Below are 26,779 nucleotides of genomic sequence, written 5' to 3'. Positions count from 1 at the left end.
AAGACCAAAAACTCACAGAAAACGGTACTTTGCGTTGGTTGTTGAGAGTGCCCTGAACAGTGTAACAAGATTAGCCCTACGTGTGTAACATATATGAATTTGGTTGTTCAGGATTACTTCAAAGTTGAGTTTGTGTTGTTTTCTCGAGTTTTCACCGGCTCCACGGCGTTCCACAGCAGCGCGCACAAAGCCCATAGAAATACGTGGTACAGTGGTGCGCGTCTTAGCAACGTAGAACGTCCGTGACGTAGCTCCACCCCCGAGGATTGCGTAAAGCGCAAAGACCTATGGGATGGAGATTGGATTTTCAGGTCACTTTCTCGACCCGGAAGAAGAGCGCCCCCAGTGTCAGCTGCGATTACTAAAAAAATAGGACTCATTGGTGGCAACTCCCCTCTGCAAGGGATCGTTTTTGTTTTAACCGCGAGTAACTAGGGATTCGGTGTGACTGTATCAGCAACGTGTTACCATAGAAACCTTTTGAGATCATTCTATGTTCCCATAATGGTGAGTGTTAATGGTGTGGTTTTGATATCAATAACAAATGGTCTGTACTCTCGCGATAGTCCAGTGTCTTGATTTTAGCGTCAAATTCGGGTGAGATCGTGATACGGCGAATTAAAGCACTAAACTTGGTATACTGTATAGGCCGAATAAAACAATTTTGTTTGGGTGTGCTCAGTTTTAAAGGTCGGTGGTCGTAGCGCCACGCATGTGCGAGATATGGGTCTCATACAAAGATGGCGACTTTGACGCAGACCAACGAGTACAAACTGAGACTTTACCAATCTTTAAAGCGAACCTAAATGCGGCCTTAATTTATAGTTGTGTATATTCTAAACTGTATTCGAAATAATATTGCAGTGGTTTAATTTTGTTTTAATTATAACTGTAGCTTGGATAGGCATTTGAAGTGCTTGCCATGGAGGCCATTCATGGAGGGGAATAATTAATGAACGAACATATTTAACATCCGGGTACTTTTCAAAGCTATGACGTTTTAGTATCTGATCGCATTCGTATACGCCATTGTACATAGCCGTTCATGCTGCCAAGCATTGTGTACTATTAGTATAAACTCAACTTTTATATGCACAATGTGCTTTTTAAAACTTGGGTTAGAGCCTTATGCGTTTGAACCACAGTATTCCCCGATCGTAAGCCCCTCCCGAGTATGAAGCCCATCCCTATGTTTTTACTTGGTATTTATCGAGTTGAGAGCATTCACGATTATAAGCCCAGAGTTTATTTACTGGGCGTCGACGATATTCTTTAAAATATGTGTGTAAAAGGTGTGTTTCATTTCATAATAATCGTGATTGGCATGTTAGTTTGGTTCATGCTTTTAGTTTTATGAGAAAACTCGCATTAATTTCAAGTTCAGAGTGCATGGCGAACGTGAACAACGTGATTCGCATCGTTTCTGTTCTCTCATTTACAAAGGATGATCATCGATGTTGCAATTCTGGAGTAATCCATATTTCTTTGAGTAGTAGCCTTCGAAAAGCCAAAAATGTGATTGTCAAGGCGTGTACCTGGTTATTGGGCATGGTTTACTTTGAGACTATCATGAAAGGCCTAGGGTTTGAACGATGAGACATGTTGGCGACCGAGAAAGGTGTTTAAATTCTTCCTCCACACTCAGTTTACCCACGGTTACTATTAACCGTCGTTTATATTTCGGAAATTGCGAATCGCCAGTTTTTAGGGGAAAAAATCATCGTTTTTTCGTTGCAATCAGTGCTACAAATCGCATTTTAACATTGCGGTAATTCACTTCTGCATTGCGCTATAAAATCATTGTCAATAATCGGAAAATGTCATCATTACGACACATCATTTTGATTGGTTAATAAAAGACATGACCTGTTATGGCAAAGGAAGTTGTTCCAGATGATATCGTGCTGAAAAACCTCATGGTGGAAAATTGTTTTGCGTCGAGAGTTTGCGTACGATCGAAAACATACCAAAACGAAGATAATGATAAATGCCTTCGTCCACTGTTTCCTCACAGACCCTACCCATTATTTCACCGTAAATTCAGACGGTATGTAAATTGTATTGTAATAAAATGTGTGTGTTTTTTATGAACATGTTTGTTTCTTCATTGTAAGTATCGTTCAAATCAATGACGCCTTTTTTTTCAAAAATAAGTATTATTTTCCCGAGCCCGGCGTGGTGAACGAATATTTTTTTTGGATAATTTTTCGTTGTTTGCAAGATGGTTACAGTGTTTACATAACCCCAAAACAAAATCATTTTTTCTGAGTTGGTCCTCGAGTACAAGCTCATCCCTTACTTTTCCTTTACGTGTTCATGCCTCCAGGCTTATGATCAGGGAAGTACGGTATACTGTGAAGATTCAGATCAGTCCAGTGTGAGTGATGAGAGTATATCGTCAACGATGCCCCTTGTTCGGATGAAAGTTTTATTTCAAATTACACGAAAGTCTGTGAACAATCTGCTTAGTGTTCCTGTGACACTTGTCCCATGATTTTCCAGTGCAGCCCCGTGAATACATGGACGAAAATGTTTCCACCACCACCCTACGAACTCAAGATTGCATACTCCAGCATCCATACTTTGAATAATTTGCACGCCGCACAGTGCAGTACTGGAAACAGCATTTATTAGACAGTTAGACAAAAAACAAAACAAAATGCCTCGATCAATCGCACATCCATAATGTTTGTATGTTGATATGCTTGTAAAAGTCGAAACAACCTAGACTAGAAGTCAATTCACCAGTCCAGCCAGCTATGGCTCCCTAAGTTGCTTATATTTAATCAGATACTATTTCGTCATCATGCTTTGTTACCTTACCTGTTTATACCTCATGAGGGCGTTTTTTTATGGCAAGATGGCGCAAACGGAAATCCTTCGCAGGTTTATGGTTTCTCATATTTAAATCATCATAACTCTGAAGATAATAATTTTTTTTTATTTTTTTATTTCAAATTTATAATCAATATACATAACTTGATAAATACAAACACCAAAATAGGCTCTATTTAGTTCCCCTTTAATTAGGTTATTTTTTTTGTGATTAGAAGGGATCGAACGAGTCACCGGCTGTAATTAGTGCATGCCACGCCTAAGTCAAAACTCATACTCATGATTTCATTAGAAAAGCGCATTGGATTGTGGAAAATCAATGTTTATCAACCAAATATTGCTGTGGGTCAACCATCAAATACAGTTGAACTCCACCAGTTTCGAACTTTGCCATTGGTAGAACTCTGTTAGTGGTCAAACTCGGCTGGGTCATGTGTTAATGTGTTTGTGAATGGGTGTTAATAGCTGCGAGTGACACATCATTTAACAGACACTACAGACTATTACAGTCAAGGGTTGTCGATTTCAGTGCTTTGTCAAGGGTTATCGATTTCAGTGACGACTACCCGAGTCATATCTCACGGTAAAAAATAAAATATAGACGGGCAGTAATGGTTGATATAAATGATGCAGTAGCGAGCTCTGTTAAGAGTGTTGGATTTATCCTGAAAAAATTATTTTGGTCTGTCCAGGGATGACTAGTTTTCTAACTATACACTGGACTTAGATCTAGCTGGTACTTATAAATGGATATATATCTAACTGCTGTTAGATCTAGCTGATAGTTATAATGGGCTATATATCTGGATATATCCTGAAAAAATAATTTTGTTCTGACTGGGGATGACTAGTTTTCTAACTATACACTGGAATTAGATCTAGCTGCTAGTTATAAATGGATATATATCTAACTGCTGTTAGATCTAGCTGATAGTTATAAATGGCTATATTTATCCGTGTTTATCTGAAATATCTATTTAGCTCCCATTGGTAATACATGGACATTAGCTAGTATACTAGTGAAAAAGCACAATTCTGCACCTTACTTGTTTACTTTTTTAAACATAAAACACGACTTTGATGTTTCATAATTGTATATGAAAAATACGATTATAACTGTTTTACCCAAGACGAGGTATACATTCATATAGTGTGATATACAACAAAAGTTTGATCTTCACCTGACCTTGACGCAAATCAGGCATATCCAATTAAAATCACTCAACCTAACACATATGTCATGTCTGGTAAAGTTTGGTGCTGTAATCGGTTTTTTAGTTACACCACTGGACAATAAAACCATACCGCCCTTGTAAAAGCAGCTGGGCTATAACCCACCAATCTTGAACAATTTGAGGTTCAAAATCCTCATCATTCACAAAAAGGAGAGTTAATTCGTATTAACCAGCACTCAACACATTTTTTACAGTATAGCCGTATGTACAGGACTTTTATCAGGTGACTGTTGTCTTCCCCCCCTCATTGCCTATCTGCATCACCCTAACCAACCAACACATAGTTCTGTATGTAGGGTGTACATAATTCTGTACTTAAATTATGTGCTATTACTGGCAATATGTTCCATTTCATTACTTATTCTATGATGTTTTGCATTGTTTTGTTTCTCAGATTCGATTTATATTGATCCAAAATCGTGCTGGCAAAACAAGATTAGCTAAGTGGTACATGTCATTTGATGATGACGAGAAACAGAAATTGATAGAAGAGGTGCATGCATTGGTGACAGTAAGAGATGCTAAACATACAAACTTTGTTGAGGTAAGAACACAACAAAAGTGTATACATTTTCTTGATTTTAGGGGTTTTGTGTAGATAAATGCAAATTTGTAAAAGTCTCTGCGACTCGTCTTCATGATCCCTATGAACTGTCAACTCTTACACAATTTTGCTGTTTTCGCCTAGTTACAAAATTACGAAAATAGGCTTTATGTAATACTGCCAAAAGGTCATGCAACAGGGTACTTTCTGCAGGTACAATTACACCATCGATGAGATTTTCTGTACATGCGTAACCTCGCATGAGAATGTAACATGGTGCGATGTTTTCAATGCTGAAACAAAATTTTTGCTTCAAACTTATATTATTGTATTTTTGCTAAAAATTTTGAATAACAATGAGACTCATTTTTCAAAAAATATTTTGGGAACCTCAAAATGAAAAAAAAGAAGTCTTCAATTTTTCATCGTGCAACCATTGATATTATGCAGATCATTTCATGTATTATTTTGTTGTACGGTAATAATGAACTTGATTTTATTTCAATTTCACAGTTTAGAAATTTCAAAATAGTGTACAGGCGATATGCTGGACTGTATTTCTGCATATGTGTTGATGTCACTGACAATAACCTGGCGTATTTAGAAGCAATTCACAATTTTGTTGAGGTGAGTGTCATTGATTGTAGTCTCTACCTGAGCAAACATTGTGTATTTGCTATTGAAACAAATGCTCCTGACGTTTGTAGGTGTCTGTCCTCATGTGAAGTTTGATTGTTTGTTTTATTAATCTGTTGTGATGTTAAAGAGCGGCAGTCGTCGTGCCGCGTCCTGTTCGATATGGGACTCATAGCGGCGTATACAACGCGTGTAAAATTTGTTTATTTACATGAAATACGAAATACGACCACCACGCTTTAATGTTGTGAAGTGAGGCTACATGGATTGAGTTATACCGGATCATGATTTAGGGAGAAATAGGATGACATACTGTCAGTATTCTTGCCAGGACACAAGTATTATGGCAGTGCCACTACACTACTTGTTTTGGGGCTTAATTATTTAATCCAATAAATAATCAATTCAACCATGGAGGTAACTGTCTTTTACTTCCATGATTTAGCTAATGATTATAATGCAATAACGCAATATCCATTATATTTCATAAAATAACATGAGATAGTGCGAGATTTTCTTGGTTAAATACTATTCAAGTTATTTCTATGTTTATTCCCCATGTTTCTGTAATTTTACAAATAACGAGAATAGAGAAATTAAAATATCAGCTTTCTACCGAATATTAAATGACTTCGATCACTTAGTTGTATGAGCATATTGACAACAAAAATTATGAAGCATCTACACATAGAAACACTGTCAACGCCAACTACACTATTTGACATTTATAGAAAAAGTTCAACAAATTCAGGGAAAAGACAAAATAATGAGAAGTATTACTATAAATTTGCTTATTATGTATTCATAAATATCAGACAAAATTAGACAAAATTGAAAATGTTGTAACTCATCCAAATATTGACAGACTGAAACATTTCTGATATTTTTGATCCGAACACAATCTTGTTTTTGCATTGACCTCATTATTTTTAAGATGAATTTTGACATATCGTATTATCAAGATGCGATCTCAAACAACATTATTTAAATGTGATCAAGAAATCAAAGTTGTTCACATTGCATTACATATGTACAGTAAGATTCAGTGGTATTTCACGGAGTACAATTTAACAGTGGTAACCCTGCGTTACGCCCTCTATAGGTGAATTAGATTATTGAAAATGTTAAATCCATCTCCATTAACATCTGATAACAAGGGGGTGCACATACCCCTGGTAGTACTGATCGAATAATGAGAACATGCTGTTCCAATAATGGGTTGCACAAGGTATTATAGTAAAATAAAATAGTTTGACCATAGACTACTCTCTATCATTTACACAGGTACATATATGCTAACTGAGAGACTTGTCAGTCTGCCGCCACTGTAGATAACCAAATTATACTCACCCTAACATAAATATTGACTATTGTGTTTCTGTCTTACAGGTTTTAAACGAATATTTTCACAATGTGTGCGAGCTGGATTTGGTGTTTAATTTTTACAAAGTGTACGCTGTGGTGGATGAAATGTTTCTCGCTGGTGAAATTAGAGAAACGAGCCAGACAAAAGTTCTTAAACAACTGCTTATGCTACAAGCATTGGAGTAGACCACAGGGCATTTTGTATTAGACAAAAAACGTTTTTAGTTTGTTGAAACTTGTGTAATTAAAGTAGCAAATTTTGAAGATGACGGAGCAGACATGTACCTATAGGTGGTTGTTGATTGTTGTCCATCAACAATTATATTGTCAACTTTCTTCTAGAAAACTATCAGGCCAATTACTTTGATACTTGAGATGTGTATTTGATTAATGGTCATAGTAGTTTAGTTTATCTGTGTAGGTATCTGTATATGTGTCTGTTCTATCAGTATCTCAAATCTTAGCATCTTGTTACCAGTAATATGTAATGTCATACACTTCCTGAAAACAAACACAAAAAAGTATGGCATAATATGAATAATGCCGAAATCTAAAACATTTAGAACAAATTTAGAGACCTTCTTTGTATGGGTACAGTCAAACCCTGATGGCAGTCATGTTTGTTTTCATTATTAGAGAACGCTTACGGCATAATCATTTCGCATTTTCATATATGGTTGGATGAAAATACCCAGTACAATACTGCAAAATTACGGCACGCTGTAACTTATGGCGTTATGATGACAGATGTATAATACCTAATAACACTTCCTACTCCATTCATTATTTGGCAAAAAAACGTTGAGCTACAGGCCATTTCATTCTTGGCGATATTTGCTAGGAATTGCGCATAAAAGCAATTTTTCATTATACAACCACCTCCAAGTTCGTAAATTTGTTCTAACAGTAATTAATTATATTTCTTGTTCTTTGTATCCCTGAGCTGAATTGTAAATTTGAGAATTGATGCAACTGCCACTTCACAAGTGTTTTTGTCTGAATAAATAAGTGTATCAATATCATGCATTTGGTGTTTTACTTGTGTTTCAATGACAAGGTGTCACACTATTGATATAGAACAGTTTACTGTTTTGAAAGAATCAGTTGTTTGTGCTAGTAGACAAACCAATGATGTATGTGTTGGTCTTTACTGGATCTCGATCTAGATAGTGTTTCGTTTGACTATTTTCAGCGTGCAGTCATGTACATCTAGGAACGAGAACAATTGAAGCTATGACACCCCCCCCCCCCCCAACTTGTATACTGGAAAATCATTTCATTTTGATCAATTTTACTGGGTTTTAATTTCACAAACTTGGCAGGAAAACAATGATTTATTTAATATATATATTTATTTAATTTAGCAATGTTTTACTTATTAGTGAAATTAAAAACCATTGTTTACAGTAATTGATTCCCTGCAGTGCTATACAAGCTGCTCCGCCCTCGTTGAGTCCACTGATTGCATGCAACTCCAAAGGTGCAGTAACATGCAACGATGAGGGTGTTATGCAAATTTTAAACTGACTTAGTGCAAATACATTTCAAACATCTGTAAATGGCTTGCAGTGTTGGTGACTTGGCAAATTTTGTTTTTACAAATGCCATCAAATTTCTAGCAGCTACGGTTTAGGGTTAACATAATGGATGTGTTGCTTGAATTGAACCTGGGGCAGGTACAGTTGTTTGTCTTGATGCAAGTTACAAATTAAATCCACATTTTACTTGCATTGTCGTTTTCACACCTCAAAATAATAGAGACTTGTACATCAAAAAAAAACATTTTTCACCCCTTTTTATTGACTTATTATCTTGGCACTAAAATTATGAAAAACTAAATACATTTTTTCTTTATAAATAAAAAAGTACCATACCGACTTGGCCAGTGCAATAAAACATAGTCAAGTCTACCTATCTTTGATTTCTACATACAAGCCATTAATAGAGGGCGCCATATTATGCTTTATAGTACGGGTACCCTCTGATGCTTAAATGAGGAAATCCAAGATGGAGAGATTCGCTTATTCTATTATATACATATTGGACAGATACATCACCTCCAAGTATAACATGCAGCCAACCATAGTCAATGTCATTTGGGAGAAAGGTCAAGTATTTTCAGCATGTTGGAGTATAATTCAAAAATAAAGTTAAGTAATTGTGCAAGTCATAATTACACATGAAAAATACATTTACACTAACTAGCAAGAGTATCCAAATATGCATTTAACTATATACATTTTGAAGAAAATGATTACAAAAGATCAACCTTGGGAGTTCAGAGCAAGCAGCCAACTTGACCATAACAAATCTTCCTGTCACAGGAAGTAGAAATCTAACACCAACAGGGACTAATGAAAGGAAGTGTCTGAGAGCTGCACAAGCATGATTTTCAGTTTTGTGTACCGTACCTTTAGTAAAGCACACTTATTAAAGAACCCTTTGTGTACAAAACTTGACATGCGGATACACCCCTGCCACATCAACAAAAAACATTTTATCTCATCGTATCAGAAAGACAAAGAACATAATTGTTTCAAAATAGGGTATTTATTCTAAATAATTTCCCCTGTGAGGGAATGAAAAAAAAAATATATATACATTTTAGTGAAACAGCACGCGAGGATTTGCACAAAAACTGATCAATCCTAGCAGCATGCAATAATGACTGAAACCATGGTTACTAGAAGTAACTGTGCCGAAACTGAACGCATGCATTACATACAATGATGTTTACAGACATGATTCAAAGGTTTAATCTAATGAAGAATAACCACTCCCTCAATACAGATGGTATAAAGCTGGGATTTCAACATTGAACTCTTAGAAATCAAACGTCCTTCACAGTAAAATCAAAGATATTGTGCTAACCACTATCATATAATAAGTAAAACTTGGACAGACACGACTACACAAATAGGTGCAAATCCCAGACAAAATCCTACTCGTTAAGTGATTCCCTTAAGGCTAAGCAAAGCAAAGCTAATGGTTCCTTCTAAAGTTTTCAGCAATTTCATGAGAGGGTTTACTACTGTATATTGCGGGTTTCCCCAAAACCATACCACCCATGTACTTATGCCTGCCAGTTAAATAGCTCAGTCTATGAAAATTGGAGTTTTCCTATTTTTACAAATACAGTATACAATTAAGTAAATCTCGCTGATAAGCTAAATGAAATGCATGTGTACATGAAAATTACAACACAACTAATTAGGCTATTGGAAAATTTAAAACTTCTTGAATATGAAATAGTGAAATTAAACACCAGTGAAAATAATGCTGATATAGACGGTATGCCATTACGTACTACTATATTGTTTCGAACACCAAAACAATTGAATGCGCATCTCAAGACACGTGGAATAATATAAATAGAATACGCTATTATCATACAATTTATTTCATCAAATCGTATAAATTTCCGTATGGCAAGGAAATTGTTATCCAAATAATTTAAACAAAATCCATGTACTGACTAAGTTTAACATGTCAGAACACAATCTTGAGTATACAGTGGCGTAACACTGGACATAATGCTCGTAAATTCATGTATTTAGCCGAAGAGAACACCCTTGTAAAAATGGTTTGATCTAACCAGTTCTAACTGCATAATGATCTTAAGACTTGCATAGCGCTGCAGGTGGTAATGTTGCTGTTCAAAACAATATGACAATATGGTGACTTGTAAGTATCTAAATAACTATTTTATGTATATTTTAAAACATCCAATAGAGGTGACATCTGTGTATACAATTTGTAATCTGCAACTCAAAGTTAAACACAAGCACAAACACAATGTTTTGCAATGTAGTCTATTTCACGATATTGGAAATCACTGCAAAGTCACATAAACACATATAACATGAGCAGACTTGTACAACAAAAATTGGCTTATATACACATCAACAGCAATTGTACTTCTAAATACTTTGTCAAATATATCTACACTATATATCAAAAAAAAATGCTTGGTACAAAAATTTTTAGAAATAAAAAAAAACACATTAGGAGATAACAAAATTATCAGGTGGTTGTATTTGGCTTTAAAAGCTGCAATGGCAGTGATAAAGTGCGGTATAGTAATCTTTCAAATTTCATGAAATTATAATAAACTGAATTACATGTTAGAAAATAAAAAATAAAATTGGATAAAAGTTCTACGTTTTCATGTTAAAAGCGACACCTGCTTTGTGCATAAAAAAATAATTTACAAAATCAAAGAAAGCTTAGAAAGAACTCCCATGTGCTGAGACTATTGGAGACACATTAAATATAATTTGAAATTACTTAGCTGAAAACTAATTATGCAAATCAGAAAATTAACATGAACAGATTTGATTGTAAAACTAATGAGGTCTGCGCAATGTAACAAAAACTCATGTACCAAGTTTAATTGAAATGTGATTAGAACCAAACAATTATGAATTATTATGCTAATTAGGGAAATAATATGAACAGAGTTTTACCCCAAACTAATTAGGCTTGTACATTGTCCTAGAGCATCTTTGTACTAAGTTTCATTAAAATGGAAATTAGTACTTTAGATATCAGTGTGAAAGCTTAAAATTGGTTAATTATGCAAATTGGGTAATTAATATGTACAGATTTTAACCCACAATTATCCAGGTCTGTCTATTGTCCTACAGCATCCATGTATAAACATTCATTGATATGTGATGATTAGTACCTGAGATATCAGCGTGAAAGTTGGAAATTGGTTAATTATGCAAATTAGGTGATTAATATGCACAAATATTTACCAAAAACTAATTGGGTCTCTGCATAATTCTAGATTCATTGAAATGTGATGATTAGTACTTTAGATATCAGTAGAAAAGCTGAAAATTAATTATGCAAATTAGGTAATTAATATGCACAATTATTTACCCTGAAACTAATCAGGTCTCTGCATAGTCCTAAAGGATCTATGTACCAAGTTTCATTGAAATGCGATGATTAGTACTTGAGATACCCATGGAAAAGCTGAAAATTAACTAATTATGCAAATTAGGTGATTAATATGCACAAATATTTATCCGAAACAATCAATCTCTGCATAGTCCTTGAGTATGTAAGTACCAAGTTTCATTGAAATGTAATGCTCACTACTTATATCAAAAGCTGAAAATTAATTAATTATGCAAATTAGGTAATTATATGTACTGATATTACCATAAAAACTATCAGGTCTGTGCAGTGTCATATGACATCTATGTACCAAGTTTCATTGAAATGTGATGATTAGTACTTGAGATATCAGTGGAAAAACCGAAAATTGACTAATCAATATGCAAATTAGGTAATTAGTATCCACGGATTATTACCAAAAACTAATCAAAACCTAGCATTAGTTCAGAGCATCTATGTACCAAGTTTCATCAAAATCCAATGAGTGGTTGTTTAGATATCAGTGGAACAGTCATGGAACCACTAAAAAATAGCTAATTATCATGCAAATTAGGTAATTAATATGCACAAATTTTTACCAAAAACTAATCAAATCTGCGCATATGTTCAGAGCATCTATGTACCAAGTTTCATCAAAATCCAATGAGTGGTTCTTTAGATATCAGTGGAACAGTCATAGAACAGCTAAAAATTAGCTAATTATCATGCAAACTAGGTAATTAACGAGCATGGATTTTTACCAAAACCTAATCAAATCTGCGCATTGGCCCAGAGCACCTATGCACCAAGTTTCATTAAAAACCGATGTATGGTTCTTGAGATAGCAGTGAAACAGTCGGACACACATACACACACACACACAGACACACTAACTGCAAAGACTCCCATTTTGTGCTTCGCACATGGGAGTTAATTAAAGCTTTTTAGACGCACAGACATGTACGTGCACACACATCGCAGCACAGCGAACATGCACGTGCACACACATCGCAGCACAGCGAATATGCACGTGCACACACATCGCAGCACAGCGAATATGCACGTGCACACACATCGCAGCACAGCGAGTTGATTAAAAATCTTTCATATAGTACGTCTTCAAGTGTCCTCCTCCATTGGTCATTTTCACGGGAGATTTAGGAGAATTGGGGTACTTTGGTGATTTTTTAAGTATTTTGGATGTTCTATTTGTTGGCGTTAATAAGGCATTATTATGTTTGAAATGACCCGAACTCTCTGGGGAAAGTCTCTTGAGTGCCTTCATTGGTGACTTTTTAACGACTTTGCCGCTGTTCGATCTAACCCGAGTCCGAGTTGCTAATTTCAAAGGTGTCAACGATTGTGGTGCTATCATATATTTCTTCGGTAGTTCTCTCATCGGGGTCATCTTTCGAGATTTCTCCTTTTTTGATGTCATCCGTTTTGATTGTATAAAATTGTAATCCTTTAAAGGCGACTTGGGAACAATGAAAACATCATCGTCATCATCGTCTATTACTTTACGAGGTACCCTTACATGGGACATAGCACTCGAGATGGCTTCTTCATACGAGTCATTGTGATCATGCGATTCCTTTCGAATGTAGGAAGTATCGCACGCTAACTTTGTGAAACCACTGTCCATGCTCATGGACTTCACCAGCATACTCGTAATGGGTATCTTTGGTCTTTTCATGAGACTCACATCGGATGTGGTTTTCTTCATTGACTTTACTTCAACAACCTGGCTTTCAGAGTCATCCCGGGAATCACTGTTTTTGCGGCGTCTCAGAGATGGGGCCCGTCGGAAAGCGAGTGGTTTCTTAGCGACGCGAAGGGGAGAAGTAAACTCTTCTTTGTTGAAGGAATTAAACAATTCAATATGCCTTTGTACCAGACTAGAATTCAGACTACTTGTGCTCTCTTGTCGTGTTTCATCCCTATTTGGCAAAGTATACGATAATGCTCGCTTCAAGGGTGATACATTTCCATCATTTTTGACCATCTCAGAAGCGACTTTACCAACTGTAATCTTGGAATCAGAGCTGGAATGTGCTATTTTTGACTTGCTAATGCTACTATTACCGGTACCTGAATCAAAGTCTCCCTCACAATTCTGTTCATCGAAGGAATCCAGTGACAGGTACTGTTTTGTTGAGACGCTATCACAACTTTCGTCCACATCATCATCTTCATGTAACATCTCTCTAACCTCACTACAAGCATTATCACCAATCTCCATTTCGTCATCCTGGCATCCAACAGCAGAGTCAATAACACTATCCACACTACTAATAGAACTATTACGGTCTACATCAACTCCACTGCCATCGTGTACATTCTCAGTCATCCCATCCACTTCCTGGTGTTCAGTATTCACCTCCACACAACTGCCATCCTCTGACGTGCTCTGTACACCGACTGTGGTTAGATCAAACATTGATAAACCTTTACCACTATCAAACGACTCAGATTTTGACATTTTAGGTGGCGGAGATCTTGCCAGCTCAGTAACTTCCTTTGCTTCCACAGTCTCAATCTCTGATATATTAGTTTCTTTTATGATCCTGCCTTTTTGAGCAACTACATCAATTTCAGTAGCTTGGGGAGGATCCACCGACTGAGAACTTCTATCTGATTCTTTGTCATTACCGTCCTCAGACAAGATACTGGCTATACTCTGACAACTTGTAGACTTCCCTATAGTCACTGATTCTGACGATACAACGAGTGCTTCTGGAAGACTCACTGCAGCAGTGAGAATAGGCCGACCTTTACACGCTTGTGTTTCAGACATCATCTTAGGCGGTAATCCTGACTGGGTTCTTTCGAGCTCTTCTGGAAGGCTCTGAGAAGACTTCAATATAGGTTTGAGTCTAGTGACAGGAACAGAATCTAAATTCTCTGGTACACTGGCCGATTTAACAATTCTTTGTTTATGTGCCGCTTGGGTAGGATTAGTTTTTGCCATTTTAGCAGCAATTCTTGTTGCCTGCTGCTTTGCAAGCTGTTCTTTTTTAAGTTGTACAGGCGACGGAGGCTTCAAATTCCTGATTTCAGATGAGGAAGCTCTATTGCAGGGCTGCCTACTTGAATGACATTTCGGAGGTTTAGCAGTCACATGACCTGGTGATTTGGTGCTTCCACTAGTCTCCACATACAGACGATTACTTGCCATAGCAGCATTACACGGTGTTTTCATGTGTATGTCAACGGTAATCACCTTGGGTGAACCAGATAGGTTCTCATTTATCTTTCTACCCAACTGTGGTGTACCCTTCCCCCTGTACTTGGCACTTGGAGATGGAGGACGGAGTAGAGCTTGGTTCTCTTCTTTTGCTGAGGAACCCTGGGAAGACCCAACATTTGGAGAATAAGGTACATACGATACACATTTCTCGGTTGTAATAAGCCTTCCTGGTGATGTGGGAACTTTCTTGTGTCGCCGGAAGAGTTTTTTTGATTTCTTTGTATTTGCATTTAGAGTTATGATAGGTGTAATTGGGTTCTGTAGGCCTTCAAAATTCAGAGTATCTAAACCATCAAGTGGTAATCCCTTGGCCAATCTCCAACCAACACTGTTATTTTTCTTCAGTTTGCTTGGTGTACCCTGTTCAAAATAAAATCCAAATTTTACACAATTATTTCTCACAAATATAAATATAAACAGACTCTGAGAGTCAAGTGAAATCCATTAAAAATCCTTGTGAACATATAAAATTACAATAAAAATAAAAATCAATAATTTTGGAAAGCTGTTACACAAACCCTCTTATGTTGTGAGTCAGTGTAACAAGTGGTTTGACACAAAAAGACTGTGAAACAGTTTCTACCAATCGAAAACCATTTTGCATGTGTAATGAGCGAAAACTGTCCCACAATGCACTATGATCTATCTGTAAACTAATTTATGCGTATAGCACTTTTGGTTATTATGATCACCAACAAATCATTCATATAATACATCAATCCAAACATCACAATCATTGCTTTGCGCTGTGTGGTGTTTGACATGCACCCCTGTACAATGCGTATAAAATACATTGTTAATTTGCAAAGCTTAAAACCTGGTTTCCATGGTAATTTCCTAATTAAATAAATCACAAAATACCTGGACACTAGATGATCTTTGTCGCAGTCTCTGTCTAATAGATCGTCTTTTATTGTCAGCTCGTGGTGAGAAACAGCCAGAACCGGCATTGCTGGAAGAATGTCTGCCGGCAAAACAGATCAAAATGCAAATGAATTGATCATGCTTAGTAACCCATCATGTGGGATGCCAATGTTTTGTCTTGTCCTTGTACCAACTTTGAACAAAATCGGTCCCAGGCATGACAAGACACACAGACAGAACACCATAAAAACTTTTTCAAGGTCCTAATAGGGAAAAGCAGAGTTTTTTTCCCTGAAATTCAGGGTAAAATGTAGTGGATGTATACAAAATAATTGTACGACCACAGTAACATACCTCTTTATTTTCTTATTCAAGTTTGGAGTCTTCGATTTGGATTTCTTTTTCGATGACGGTGTGATAGTATCTTGTGACATATTTATCTCGTCAAGTAGTTTCACAGTTGGACTTGAACAAAAACTCCCTGATTCATCTGCATATTTTATGGATGGCGACATGAAACCAAACAACTGTTCACTGGTTTTAGCACCTAATAAAATCAAATTTTAAATTAAAGAAAGCTTAGAAAGAAAATTAATTCAAAATTACTTGTACTTGAGATATTGATGGAATAGCTGAAATCTATTTATGTAAATCAGGTAACTGATATGAACAGATTTGAGTGTAAAACTAATAAGGCCTGCGTAATGTAATATCTATGTACCAAGTTTCATTGAAATGTGATTAGAACAAAAAAACTACGAATTATTATTAGAGAATTAATATGAGCAAATTTCAACCCAAAATTAATCAAGCCTGTCTATTGTTCTAGAGCATTTATGTACCAAATTTATTCAAATGTGATTAAGATATCAGTGTTAATTAATTATTTTAAATAGGTGATTAATAAGCATAAATATTTACCAAAAACTAATTGGGTCTCTGTATAGTCCTAGGTTCATTGAAATGATGAATACTCTTTAAAAGTTTCATTAAAATCTAATTAGTGGTTCTTTATATATCAGTGGAACATTCATGGAAAAAATTAACTAATTATGCGAATTAGGTAATTAATATCCACAATTATTTACCCTAAAACTAATCAGGTCTCTGCATAGTCCTAGAGGATCTATGTAGCAAGTCTCATTGAAATATGATGATCAGTACTTGAGTTATCAGGCGAAAAGCTGAAAATTAACTAATTATGCTAATAAGGTGATTAATATGCACACATATTTACCCCAAAACTAATCAGGTCTCTGCACAGTCTTTAAGTAACCATGTACAAAGTTTCATTGAAATGTGATGATTATTATTTGAAATATCAAAAGCTGAAAATTAATTAATTATGCAAATTAGGTAATTAATATGTACTGACATTACACTAAAAACTATCAGGTCTGTGCAGTGTCCTATGACATCTATGTACCAAGTGTTATTGAAATGTGATGATTAGTACTTGAGATATCAGTGGAAAAGCCGAAAATTGATTAATCATTATGCAAATTAGGTAATTAATATGCATGGATTTTAACCAAAACTTAATCAAATCTGCGCATTGGCCCAGATCATCTATGCACCAAGTTTCATCAAAAATCAATGTAAGGTTCTTGAGATATCAGTGGAACAGACACACACACAGACACACTAACTGCAAAGACTCCCTTTTTGTGCTTCGCACACGGGAGACAAAAATCAGTTTACATAAACACAAGACAAATAAATTAAATGACAAGTTTGTGAGATTGCTTTCATGATTCATAAGCAGTGGTCCAGAATGAAATGCCCTTGTAACGATGGAAGTTGATAATCCATGGAATATGTGAAAACCTCCAATAAACCTGTACCTTTTTTTGCCAAAATGTACATTTCAAATCCTTTTAAAGGACGGTGGTCACCACACAGCACGTGTTATAATATCATGTGAACAAACAATGTATTTTACACGTGTTGCGTATGTCGCTATGAGTCTACTGGTCTTGATCAAAATTAAAAAAAAAATAAGCGAGTTCATTTTGAGCAACGTGACAAAGATTTATTTTGGGCGTTCAAAGGTTAAGAAGTTAAAAAGAAATTATCACAAATACAAAGATTTATGTAACACAATGAAAGCGAGGGAGCTTCTCCAAATTTGTTGCGAGTAGAAAGTATATCAAAATTGCATACACTTTTATTGTAATACACTTACACACTGGTTCGAGCAATCAAGAAAATGCATTTTTTGAACATTCACATATATAAAAAAATATTGATATAATGGTGAAAATCCATAATGACATGAGTAAAGACTATTAATTTAACTTGCGTACAGACATGTATTGAACAGTCAACATGCAGGTACACTACTCTGGCAAAACTTGGAGAAGATCCCTAGAGGAGATGTAATGAAATGAATACTGACTGCTTTCTCCGATGGCTGATCCAGGTGGTCGCAATGGCGTGATTGGTGTATTTAGACCAACAGGTGTACCCTTATGAATATGAATACCTTGTTTACTGTACTTTGGGTCAGAGGTCAACTGGTGCAACATCGCTTTCCTAAAACAAAAGAATGAGTTATTGTTGTAGTAATTACAAGATTTGCAGAGATTGTAACATAATTTTAATTCTCTACCAAAACAGGAAGTGAATGCATGGCTACTGTAAATGTCATAGCTGTCATTATTTAATTATTGGCTTGTTTGTCAACAATATAAATTGTATTCTACACACAAGCTATCCCATTACCGTAGTTGTCCAAGTATAAACCCCTGCTCAAGTATAAGCCCCCCCCTCCAAATTTACAGCATTTTACAACAAGTCATTCACCCGATTATAAGTTAATTTGGATGATGCTAGTCGCTGAAGACACTCGTGTACACACAACGATTTGTTTATGAATAAATTAGCATAAATTATCGCTCAGGAGAAGTTTTAACTTTTATCTGTTTATAAGCCCCTCCTCCAATTTTTCGCCAATTTGCTGTTTTCTTGGGGGGTGGGGTGGGTTTATACTTGGACAACTACGGTAAATTAGCAATTAGTCTACAGCAAAATCAGATGATCAGAATAAGGGGCTTTCAAATTTATATAAGATAGTGAATTACCGTTTAGCTGCAGAAAATGCACCGATATCCTCTTGCTTACGTTTCATAGATCGTCTGATTGTTGGAGTTTCACCAGGAACAAGAAGAGACTGATGTGGACTGACTGTATCTATAAAGCCAAAAAAATTATTATTATGATTTGAAAATATAGAAAGACTTCTATATTATGTCTAGTTTGTATGATCGAATAAATCTTATCAAATGTATGTGATCACTGGTCAAACACGGACAGCGATACGATTTGATTTGATAGAGTCACAAAAATTAGAAACATCATGGAAATTAAAAACATCATGACTTTGTTCATTGACATGTATATGTCAAATAGGACTAGGTACGTATTATTCTAAAATGGCGCTCCCATTAAATCCTGGGTCTGTATGTAGCCGGAATTCACTCACCAGAGTTCACAAAAGTAAGCGGCGTATCCCAAACTGATCCCGGTGTCTTGTTAACGCTTGTATTGGCCGATTTCAATATGCCAAGACTTTGGCCAAGTCCACTCACGATACCTTCGAGATTTGAATGCAGAAACACTTTTATGAATTCATATTATTATACTAGGATAGATGAGAAACAATGTAAGTACATGCCAAATACATGTACCGGTACTTTAGTATATTAAGATCCCACCTTGTTCTCGACCAAGGTTGCACTAATTATACATAACATTAATATTAATCAGAATCTGTGAGCTTGTGAGATGCCCCCCTAGGTCATTAATAAGTGATTAATAATCTCAATCACATCAGCAACGTACCAGATACAGATCCACTTCGCCTTTTTTTTCTCCGTTTTTTACTTAAGAAAGTATCGCTACTTCTATCCAGTTCGTCTTCAGATGTTAACCCATCGCAGGACATTGCTCCAGATTTGGTACTCATCGTTGATATCTTAGAAAACAAAATGTCCGACACCGTTCCAATCTTGTCTCCATCTTTTATCAACTGATGGATAATATTCGTACGGATTCGCATGGATTTCTCGGCAGCTGCGGTCATCTTTTCATTCTTTTCTGTGCTGCCCATTAAATTGGGTGCAAGTACGACTGCTAAGTTACTGGCGTCCATCTTATTTTCTTTGGAGTGATCGGCTACCCTCATCAGGAATTTCATGGTGTACTGGAGGGTATGGAGATGACTGACAGGTAACAAATTACAAAGTAGCAGTACTGCATACTGCTGATCAATTTCCTCTTCCAATAGGTAGCATTTCATGAAAGCATCGTGGAGTCGGTACGTCAGCAAAGGGTCGCTCAATTCTCGAAAAAACTGTTTGAACAGACCAGCAATATCATACACCTGGGAGTCTGCAGGTATCGAGCAGTAGCCATCTTGGATTTTTTGCTGAAAAAACAACATAGAGAAGATTTCTTCACATATATTGGCTAGCACTGCTAGCATTTACAAATACAAGTTGTATACAGCAGTGTTCTCCCGAGACTCCATGCCAAGCATTGCGGGTAATTTGCATAACAACACATCTAATTTGCATAATTTATTTGCATAATAATTAGTTTCTCCAACAAACATTGTGATACAGTAACTACAATAAAGAAGAGATATTTTGATAGCTCATATATTTTATATCATTTTATATCACTTCATTGTATTTTATGTGTGCACCAAGTCAAAAGTTTGAAATAGAACAGCAAAAAATGTATTGTTATGAATATATTGTTATCCATGGAGGTAACTGGTTTATCATTATTTTGTGTACAACAAGTACAGTCAGTTTTAATGCCCAGTTCATATGACGTGGGGGAAAACATTTTTTGGTTAAATTTGTAAAGTCTGCCAGATTGCGGGTTATCAAAATGCGACTTAGAAATTAATAAATCAATAATGAAATTTATTTTCTACAATGGCATTTCAAAACTCATGCCAGCGATTTTCCATTGATCTATCTATACCTTATGCGTAACGCTACGATCACCACAGGTATTCTCTGCTGCTGTTGCGATCATCGGTCCCTGACTTTTTGGTTTAAAAATACACAAATTTAGAATGTTTTGTTAATTAAAACGATTCATTGACGATTATCTTAGAAATAACATCAAAATCGTCAACGAGATGTTGTTTTCAAACATCGCGGAAAAATATGCACTCTGCGCTGCCATCTTTGTTACCTCGATCGGAATTCCCCTTGTAACCCAGCATGCATTGGTCGAGATGTCACACCATGCGTTACGTCGCTTCAGTGGAGTTCCTCGGTAATGAGGCACTCGATGAATGAGGTATTTCTAGAGGTCAGGGTTCGTTTTTTCTTCAGCCCTTTCGTCTGCAGTTGAATAATTTTTGCTTCCATTTTTTTACGATTTTTTTCCCCCAATGCGACTTAATTTCACTTGTATTTTTTTAATTCTTGGTAATTAGTGTCATCGGCGATTGAGTAGTAAAAACCGCAATTAACTGCAGTGCAGCAAATCGGGATAGATCTTCCCGACGCAAAATTACTTTGCAGGCCCCGATCCCCTTGACAGACTTCCTGTAGACTTCCGTTTTATTACTGTTTTTGTAAGGCTAACAAAGGCGGGATTACCTTTCGATCAATACATGTTATTGTTTTAAAGATGTGCAAGACGAGGCTGACACTTGTAAACAATACAACAACTTAAGCATCGCTGACAGGATTTCAAGAATCGCGGAGGAAATGAAAGCGACGCGGCTATTTGTCTCAGCGACGCAGGCCTGCAGTGCTTGAAAGGCCTGGGAAGAACACTGATACAGCCAACATCACCACTATATTTGCTCTGTTTTAGAAGCGCATATTAACCAAAAATCACATTGGTTGCACATTAAATCATTAAAATATTACTCAATAGTAAAAAAATCTTTGTAATTTACAGAAGTGTATGCACTAATAATAATAGAGCAAATATCACATATCACTTTATAGTACATATAACAGGGATTTGTTCAGATGTTAATACCATAGTTGTTCAGGTAAGCACCCATGCCCGACAAACGCCCACCTCCCAAATTTGATACAATAAAGAAATTGAGGCCATGTCCGGGTATATGCCCAGGGGTTCGTTTCCTACACTTGTAATAAAGAAACAAAAAAAACAAAACAATTTTTTGTTCATTGCATCAACAGTTGACTTTCTTGCAGTCTGTTGTGATTCTGATATAAATTCTTGAAAAATAAATGTCATAAACGGGGGTGAACGCGAAATACCCATGACAGCAAAATAGACAGTTTGGCGTTCTGCCATCGAGCAGCGCGTTCACCGCTGTTTACATAATTTACATTTACGTTTCTAGATTTTTTACCAGAATCATAACCATAACAGTCAGCAAGTCTACAAAAATGTATATATTAAAGTAGAAACGGTAGTTCTCTTTTTGAAATATGTCGTGGCCCTGAAAAGGGCCGTTTGGTTTGTGTTTCCTTAAAAACTATTCAAGCAAATCGTACAGTATCGAGAGCCACGAAGCAAGTGTCGCACTCGTTCAATTTTAGCGTCATCGACAATGAAACCAATGTTGCAATATTGTAACAACCCATACCTTGGAGAGTGGTTGAAAGCATGTTGTTTTGGCTATAAAATATTTGGTAGCAGCTTTTGTGAATTCATAACTGGGGCCAGCAATTTTACAATGTCACGCCGATGACTTGACCTCTATGATGAAACACTAGTAGTGATGTCATTCTTAGCCAATCAGTAAAGCATATGCTCAAAGGTCAAAGATGTTAGAGCAGAGTCGTTTGCAGGCAAACCCATTTTTCTTGTCTCTTTATGGTGATTAGACATGCCATGCAAAGGACAGTGAAGTCCGTGGATTAAAGTGCTAAGTCTAAATTGTGTGCGACGACATCAAAGAACTTCAGGACGAAGCTGTAGGGATTTTGTTCAAAGGCGACAGTGACGTCGACTTGGACTTCAAGGGTTTTCACTCTTACAAAAATGGCAATGATGTACAAATAGATATCTGAGAAGTTTTTACAAACAACTTTGAACTTTCGTAATTTTTACTACGTAAATTTTTAAATTATTATTGATCTTGTATGACTGTTGATACGGTAGTTTGACCCCTGACATTTTAGTTAATTTTGAGTTCACACGTAATGGGCATTTTTGTCAGCGGAAAAATACTAATTCAAATGATTCCCCACTGTCGATTTTTTAGTATTTCTGGTTTATTTGTCACATTATAAGCAATAAACTATTTTTGTTATACTTATAATGTTGCATATTATTCATTTATTTCCGTTGCATGTTTTCATTTGCCATTCAATTTTCCTGAAATCAATTTCTTTTGCAGGGCAAAACACCAACCCCAATGTTTTGACAATCTTCCAGGTTCAGGACCCTGGGCCTTATCCGGACAGCTATGGTATAATTATAAATGAATATTTTTATGGAAGTTACACTCTGAGATCATTCCTATAGTTTTATTTGGCTCCTATATAGAACTATGTGATATGATTAATGATTTTGCGTTAAGTGTGAGTAGTACGTACAGAACAGTAATTTTCAATGATTTACTGCAAGCTAAATTAAATTACTATTCAATACAACGTCTGTAACTTCCACAAATGTTCATATAAAATGTATCAGAACATCATGGCGGGAATTGCTTTGCATCAAGGGTATGCATACAATTGAAAACAGTCCACATCGAAGATAATGATAAAGATCTTGCCTTTGACTGATTCACAGATTCTAATCATTTTAACACTGTCAATTTTTATGTATGTAAATTATTTTGTAATGAAATGAGAGTATTTTTGTGCACATGTTTGTTACTTTAATGTAAAAGCATTGCGGCAATCAATGACGACAAAACACGTTTCGCATTAATTTTTCTCCAATATTCCTCTAAGCTGGCATGGTGAATGAAAGATGTAATTTGGATAACCTTTTGAGGGTGGTAACATGGTTACAAACGAAAATCATCTTTTCTGAAGTGGCCCTCAGATATATGATCACTCCATATTTTCCCAAATTTTACATGTTGAGACACTAGGGCTTATGACTGGGGATTATGGTATATGATCACATCACCACATAGAAATATGATACTAGTATCAACGACAGAAATGATCTCAATTAATAAATGTGGTCAGCAATGTAATATAGGTCTATTTTTTCCAATTGCAACACAACACACTCTATCGTCAAAAAACTAGTTCACCCCAAGGAATGTACGAATACATTTACATGTGTATCCCAAGGCATGTTATGTAAGTGTGAAGTTTGCATGCAATCTGATCAGGTATGTCTGAGGGATGGACAAACACTAGTCTGGAAGTCAGATGCACAGGGGTAAATCATTTTTAGACACTGCTTAAACTTAGCATGAAAAAACATATCTGCATCAATTTGGGAAATAGATAAATGACATTGTAATGTGAATAAATAGATTATGTGACTTACTTTGAGGTCTTTCTGCCTGGCGTGTGATCCAGATTTTCGGAACAAACCTTCTGACTTTAAGTACTTCTCAAGAAAAGTCACTGCTTCTACTAGAAATCTGATACAACAGAGTTCAATTCAGATGGTGGCAATTTTGTGATTTTGGAGAAAAAGATGGTATGAATATTATAATAATAATGATCATTACTTTTAAATATTTGTTTTTATTTGCTGCAAGTGGCTGTGTGGGTATGTGCATGAAGAGTTAGTTTGTGTCTAGTTTTACCCAGAATATCCTAGTGTATTTGAGAGTTTTTCCTTGCTTAGAATCACAGATTTAGTATTTTAAAGCACTACAGTTGTCTTTTCATGGCATGCTTGTTATGTGATTCATAACAATATTGTATATACTGTTTTGTTTACAAAAAATTTGAATTGTGCAGTATGTATGCTTTAACCTTGTGTTTCTACGACAAAGACCATTCCACAGTATTAATGTCAATGATGTTACATGATCATGCTGCTGGTCAGCAGAGATTTGATTAACACATGTGTGGACAACTCCCAAGAAATGAGATCTTCATCAATTATACATTGCTATGAAGGTTGGATACCCTTATTTTATTTACTCTTGATTAGTATACTGACAGTATTAATGGATGGATGAACAAGCAAACTGCAAAAAGCCGGCCAACGAAAAATGCAAGAACCCAGGGTTCAATTTATTTCATATCTCAAAAGTTTCATAGTTTATGAAGTAAAAATGTATATCGTCATTTTGAAATAAAATTGGCATAATCTAAAGTAACTTACTTTGGCACTGTGCATCCTGTTTCATGGTCGACAACAATGGACGCGACATATCCGAGTTTATTTCCAAACACTCCGTTAAAACTCGTTGGTTCCTAAAAACATACATACAGAAAGTAGATGACCAGTGTTTATAAAGCTGGAAAAAGATAAATAAATTAGATTCTGGTAGACAAACTGAAGTTTCAAGCTTACCTGCGAGCTTGATCGTTTTTCCTTCGGTACTTTGACCCCAAGCGATTTCAGCTCGCGGTAGATCACATACTTCAAGGATTCAAGATCATCTATCTGCGAAATCTCCTTCATTTTTGGTGGAATTGAACGATTGCAAGTTATTGACGGCGAGAAAAACAATCACAACATAGCCAGCAACATGCTATTTTGCTTTCGGATTTCAATTTTCGTTGCCTATTGCACAGTTTAACAATTCCGCAATTTGATTGGTCGTAAGCAATTCCAAAAAGGCAAAATTTGCATAACAATATCGGGATCATCGAAAATCTAGGTACGCTGGTGGCGCACTTTGGGATGAGGGAGGAATAACAAAGGGTTCTTCCGGGGAGGCGGAGATCCAGCTGGTATAAACACACACTTCCCCATCACCACGTCACAAATTTATATAACAATTCTGGTGATGTAAAATGAAGATATTGTAAGTGAATCGGTAAGTGTATTTTTACATTGTAAAAATATCTAACGAAGTTCCCATTCATAGAACGAAGCACGAACTTGCCATCGGATGGGGTGCCGAACAAGACGGCCCGAGTCGACCGACAGTCGATAAAAACTCATACAAGTATACATTATTGTTATTAACTATGCACAATGTCATTTTTGTCACTTTCACTTCGTCAATGGCAAATTTAAACCTCGGTATAAAATTAAAAATGACATTAATTTTAATATTTAATATCACCCGCAATTAGAGCTTTGTAACTGCACAACGATCAAGTTGTAATCTGATCCAACAAAGTCAGATTGTCGGTACTCGTTCCGAGGCGAGTCCTTGGGGTTCTTGTGTTATCTTGGCACCATGTGTACATCTTCACACAGTTACCGTACAAATCGAGGTATAGCAGCATTGAAGGATAGGATATTTCATCATAAACAAGAAAGAAACTATTTTAGTATTATTTTATTCACTGTCACAGGTCTTTTTGCTGGTTATACATTGTATATTATTGTGATCAAGGAAACAACACCAGTGAAATGAAACAGGGTGAGTCAACTCATTCAGTATTATTTTTTTATTTTTAACTGACGCTGTGGATGTTTCAAACATAACATATGGTAATTTATTTATTAACACAACACTGACTTTGGAAAAACTACAAGACATTCGACAATAAAAAAAATAAAAGACAAAAAGAGGACACAAATTACTGTCACTTTCTGAATATATCTGTAATGATACTTTTACTATGCGGTGCTGCAGTCTTATTTTAAGGCAATATTCAATAATTGATGGTTATGCTATGCCAACAAGAGGTGTTGCTATCAAATGATCAAGTTTTTTGTTATATAAATTTAGTCAATGCAATTTCCATTACAATGTTTTTATTTCCCATTATCATTATAAATATATTCTCCTCTGTCAAATTTATGAAATCATTTATTTGCTTTCCGGCTTCCTCACATAATTCCTTTATTTGATTGCTGTTAAAAAAGGGCATGTTAGTACATAATATGGTTTTCGTCTTCTACTTGTTTTTCCTCACACCTAGGAGATGAATCCTAAAAAGTATAAATAAACACTTTTATGTCTGATTTGTAAGAACTCTTGTCTCACCAAATATCACTGCTGTATAATAAGACTAATTGATTGTACTAATATTTCAAATTTTGTTATTTAGTTTGTTTTATCTTATTTGATTAATTACCTGTGATATTAAAAATACTAGTAGATAA

General features: G+C 35.8%; 2 protein-coding genes across 2 annotated transcripts; one reads left to right on the top strand and one right to left on the bottom strand.

The window, feature by feature from the left end:
* Positions 1 to 6,897, top strand: LOC100369941 (AP-2 complex subunit sigma). Its single transcript, XM_085492633.1, has 4 exons — positions 1 to 507; positions 4,465 to 4,614; positions 5,128 to 5,241; positions 6,640 to 6,897. Exons 1-4 carry the CDS (start codon positions 505 to 507, stop codon positions 6,799 to 6,801), a joined length of 429 nt encoding a protein of 142 aa, XP_085348759.1. The 5' UTR covers positions 1 to 504; the 3' UTR covers positions 6,802 to 6,897.
* Positions 6,898 to 12,595: 5,698 nt separating this feature from the next.
* LOC100370086 (uncharacterized) lies at positions 12,596 to 25,288 on the bottom strand. The gene is made up of 10 exons (XM_002740793.4): positions 25,067 to 25,288; positions 24,875 to 24,966; positions 24,083 to 24,179; positions 19,460 to 20,045; positions 19,101 to 19,211; positions 18,700 to 18,808; positions 18,015 to 18,151; positions 15,971 to 16,163; positions 15,614 to 15,716; positions 12,596 to 15,112 (listed from the first exon to the last, which is right to left on the bottom strand). Exons 1-10 carry the CDS (start codon positions 25,175 to 25,177, stop codon positions 12,596 to 12,598), a joined length of 4,056 nt encoding a protein of 1,351 aa, XP_002740839.1. The 5' UTR covers positions 25,178 to 25,288.
* Between the last annotated feature and the right edge of the window lie 1,491 nt (positions 25,289 to 26,779).

The sequence above is a fragment of the Saccoglossus kowalevskii genome, chromosome 2, assembly GCF_978046115.1.
Source record: "Saccoglossus kowalevskii chromosome 2, keSacKowa6.1, whole genome shotgun sequence".
Classification (NCBI taxonomy): domain Eukaryota; kingdom Metazoa; phylum Hemichordata; class Enteropneusta; family Harrimaniidae; genus Saccoglossus; species Saccoglossus kowalevskii.
The sequence above is the reverse complement of the archived record's forward strand: the minus strand, read 5'-3'. Positions and strand labels throughout refer to the sequence as shown.

What these genes read in the sequence shown, in the direction of transcription:
- LOC100370086 (XM_002740793.4), bottom strand. Translation starts at nt 25,177, where the DNA reads ATGAAGGAGATTTCGCAGATAGATGATCTTGAATCCTTGAAGTATGTG. An exon ending in AAAAACGATCAAGCTCGCAG is followed by an intron (nt 24,967 to 25,066) that starts GTAAGCTTGAAA and finishes GTATGTTTTTAG; the next exon opens with GAACCAACGAGTTTTAACGG. An exon ending in AAAGATCATCTAGTGTCCAG is followed by an intron (nt 15,113 to 15,613) that starts GTATTTTGTGAT and finishes TATTTTGAACAG; the next exon opens with GGTACACCAAGCAAACTGAA.
- LOC100369941 (XM_085492633.1), top strand. An exon ending in AACATACAAACTTTGTTGAG is followed by an intron (nt 4,615 to 5,127) that starts GTAAGAACACAA and finishes TCAATTTCACAG; the next exon opens with TTTAGAAATTTCAAAATAGT. An exon ending in CAATTCACAATTTTGTTGAG is followed by an intron (nt 5,242 to 6,639) that starts GTGAGTGTCATT and finishes TCTGTCTTACAG; the next exon opens with GTTTTAAACGAATATTTTCA.